At 60.3% G+C, this 2,746-nt stretch overlaps 1 protein-coding gene across 3 annotated transcripts; it reads right to left on the bottom strand.

Annotated features, from left to right (window-relative positions):
• On the bottom strand, positions 1 to 2,740 carry LOC109308534 (integumentary mucin C.1-like). Of its 3 annotated transcripts, XM_019532883.1 has the most exons (4): positions 2,498 to 2,740; positions 1,733 to 1,837; positions 1,020 to 1,105; positions 1 to 752 (listed from the first exon to the last, which is right to left on the bottom strand). In XM_019532883.1, the coding sequence occupies exons 1-4, from the start codon at positions 2,688 to 2,690 to the stop codon at positions 678 to 680; spliced, it is 459 nt and encodes a 152-aa protein (XP_019388428.1). In that variant the 5' UTR covers positions 2,691 to 2,740; the 3' UTR covers positions 1 to 677. The 3 variants fall into 3 exon arrangements, 1 of the variants encoding a protein (XP_019388428.1); XR_002100634.1 differs by lacking the exons at positions 1,733 to 1,837; positions 2,498 to 2,740 and adding an exon at positions 1,187 to 1,325; XR_002100633.1 differs by lacking the exons at positions 1,733 to 1,837; positions 2,498 to 2,740 and adding an exon at positions 1,199 to 1,324.
• Positions 2,741 to 2,746: the final 6 nt, after the last annotated feature.

Raw genomic sequence — 2,746 nt, 5'->3', positions numbered from 1 at the left:
GACCGGCTAGTCAGGAATTTATTCGAGGGCTGAAGCATATAAATGAACCTGCAGCAGAGCAGGGACTGCGTCCCATAAGGCTGGCACCGCTGGTCCCCCGTGAGATCCCAGGTCTGGTTTTCTTGTGCCGCTTTACCTGCACTAGACAACCTGACCCTGGCCAGAAGTGCCCTTTGGCCAGAAGACCCCCCTCTCTACTCAGGCGAAGGCAGGATCTGGCCTCTCTTTTGTAGCCAGGGACGCAGCCGCGTGCAGACCCGCAAAGGAGCGGTCAGCGTCCTCTCTCTCGGGGCTGCACCTTGCAGTGGGAAAACGAGGCTGCAGCTTCGTGCACGATCTCAGGGGCTCAGAGATGAAGGAGCAGCCTCCAGAAAGCAGGCCGGACCCCGGGAACCAGGGCACTCGCCTGGGGTGTGTGAGTCCAGGGTTCAAGTCCTGCTCTGGCCGGGTTTCTCTCTTCCCCCACTCTTGCCCTTAAGGCAGCATCCAGATGGGGCTGCCTGGGAAGTCTCCGCCGGGGTTTGCAGCCCTGGGGCTGACAGATGCAGAGGGCCTCCTCTGGAGGGTCTCCATGCCCGGCAGGGGGGCTCTGCTTCTAGGCCCAGGCACCAGCAGCAGGAAAACCCCCTGCTCGCACCCCGAGGGCTTTGCCCCAGCTGCCGGTCGACGGGTCCGCGTCACACCTTCGTTTCCCCCCTCCACTGCAGGGTGAAGTTGGCACAGGGGAAATTGCTCTTCAGATCCTGGAGAAGCTGAAGGGACAGTGCCACGGTGAGCACAGCCTGTGTCTCAGGGACCGCAACCTCCTACACTGCCCTTGCAGGGGGTCTGCGCTCCCACTAGCTTCTCCAGCCCGGTCCTGCTCTCACCCGGCTGGATCCTCCCCCCGGGGCAGCACGGAGGCCCCCACCCCAAGCCGTCGGTGCTCTGAACCGCCAGCCTTGGACGCTCCCTGTTGCTCCATCTCGCCCAGCCCGGGAGCTGCTAGGACCCCCCCCACATCTACCCCGGGCTCTCACCTTCGACAAAATCAGGTTCCTGACGGCAGGGTCGGTGAGGTTGAGCGAAGTGTTTACGTCCAGTGACAGCAAGAGGTGATTCACGACTGTGAGCAGAGACAGCAAAGGTTCACTGATGATTTGCATGACGACAGCATTGCAAGACCCACCCCCCCAAGACCAAGCACAAAGAGATGCACCATCGGGGCCTCAATTATAGGTCGACCCCGCGTATAAGTCAAAGGCAATTTTCCTAATTCTTTGGGAGGAGGGAGAGAGAGACTTTGACTTGGAGTAAAGCAGTAACTCTTCAGCTCAGGTGCACGAGGCTGCAGTTGGGGGGAGGTTCAGAGTTCAAACGCTGCTGGCGGTGGAGGCTATTACGGAGACGTTCACGCACCGTCCAACCCCTCCATCCCCCCCAAAAAGCCACTTTTTCTGCATGGATACATCTGAGTAGACTGGCTGGACTAGGAGGGGGTGAGAAGAAGGGTTATTGTGATCCTTAAGTGACACACTTTGGAATGGAGGCAGGAAGAGGCTAAGGGACATGACTATGGACGTTCAAGGGATCTGTGGCAGAGAGGGAGACAGGACCAGCTTCAAAAGGGTCCATCCCTCTGCTCCTGGCAGATCAGCCCAGGCCTCCGCCCAAGGTGGGCAAATGGGGCAGGGCTGGTAAAGCTGAGGGGATGAAGTCGGGCAGTCTGTCTCCGCAGGCGGGCGACACTCACCGACGTTGTCAGGCAGAGGCGGGCAGGTGGGCAGCACGGGGGGCGACTGCAGCGCTGTGCTGGCAGGAGTGCTCGGGGGCCAGGTTAGAGCACTTGTTTCAGAAGCTGGAAAGAGAGAGTCGCCATCAGAGGGGCAGAAACCATCAAGAATCAATCCCTACTGACCTCCTCTTTGCCACTGCGTAGTTCGTCCACCCTTCCCATGCCCTCCTCAGCATCTCTACGCTGAACCGCATCTCCACGCCTCGTTAGTCTCTCCTCCGAAGGGCACCCCTCCGGGCCACTCACCACCCGGTCAGGCAGAGGCAGGGCAAGGTGGTACCTTAGAGCCGGGCGCTTTCACAGGCAACGCCAACTTTGCCAGATGCTAGGAACGGGCTCGCAGAAGGAGCACGGTCCTGGCGCGGGTGCAGCAGGATCTTGGCCCCGACACCTCCTGCCGCCCTGCCCTGCCTCCACTTCTGGGACCAGCCTGTTCCCACGACAAGTCAACCCCCATTCCAGGTCCGGTTTCCAGAAAAGCAGCTCCCCCCCACCCCGCCGACTATCAATTCATAGCGCCAGGCAAAGGTCCCCCACAGTCCGCGCCCAACCCTGCGGGAGAGGCCAGCACCCCAGGAAAAGGCCCAAAGGGGTAAAGGCACTGAAAAGACTCCAGTAAAAGTTGCACCAAAGACACCTCTGACTTGGGGGTGTCCCTCCAGCACAGCATCCCTCAAGGGCACCTGCTACCCTGGATGCAGGCAGGGGAGCTGTGGCACTCACGCCTGGTTGTCGCGTTCTGGGTTGGCGCAGCGGTGCCCTGCGTAGTTGTCATCCTAACTGTTGTGGTCCCAGAGGGCGACATGGTAGTATGGGCCGTCTCGCTGGCCTCGGGTGCCGTGGTGGTGTAGGTGGTAGAAGCGGCTGTAGTTACAAGGGGGGTAACAAATGCGGTTGTACTGTGCACTGTTGCCATCGAGGTGCCAGCTGTCGTTGTCCTTTCTGCTGTGGAGTTGTGAGAAACCTGCACCG

Source organism: Crocodylus porosus, unplaced genomic scaffold, assembly GCF_001723895.1.
Source record: "Crocodylus porosus isolate Cpor-Errol unplaced genomic scaffold, CroPor_comp1, whole genome shotgun sequence".
Classification (NCBI taxonomy): domain Eukaryota; kingdom Metazoa; phylum Chordata; order Crocodylia; family Crocodylidae; genus Crocodylus; species Crocodylus porosus.
This window is presented reverse-complemented; position numbering and strand designations above follow the sequence as displayed.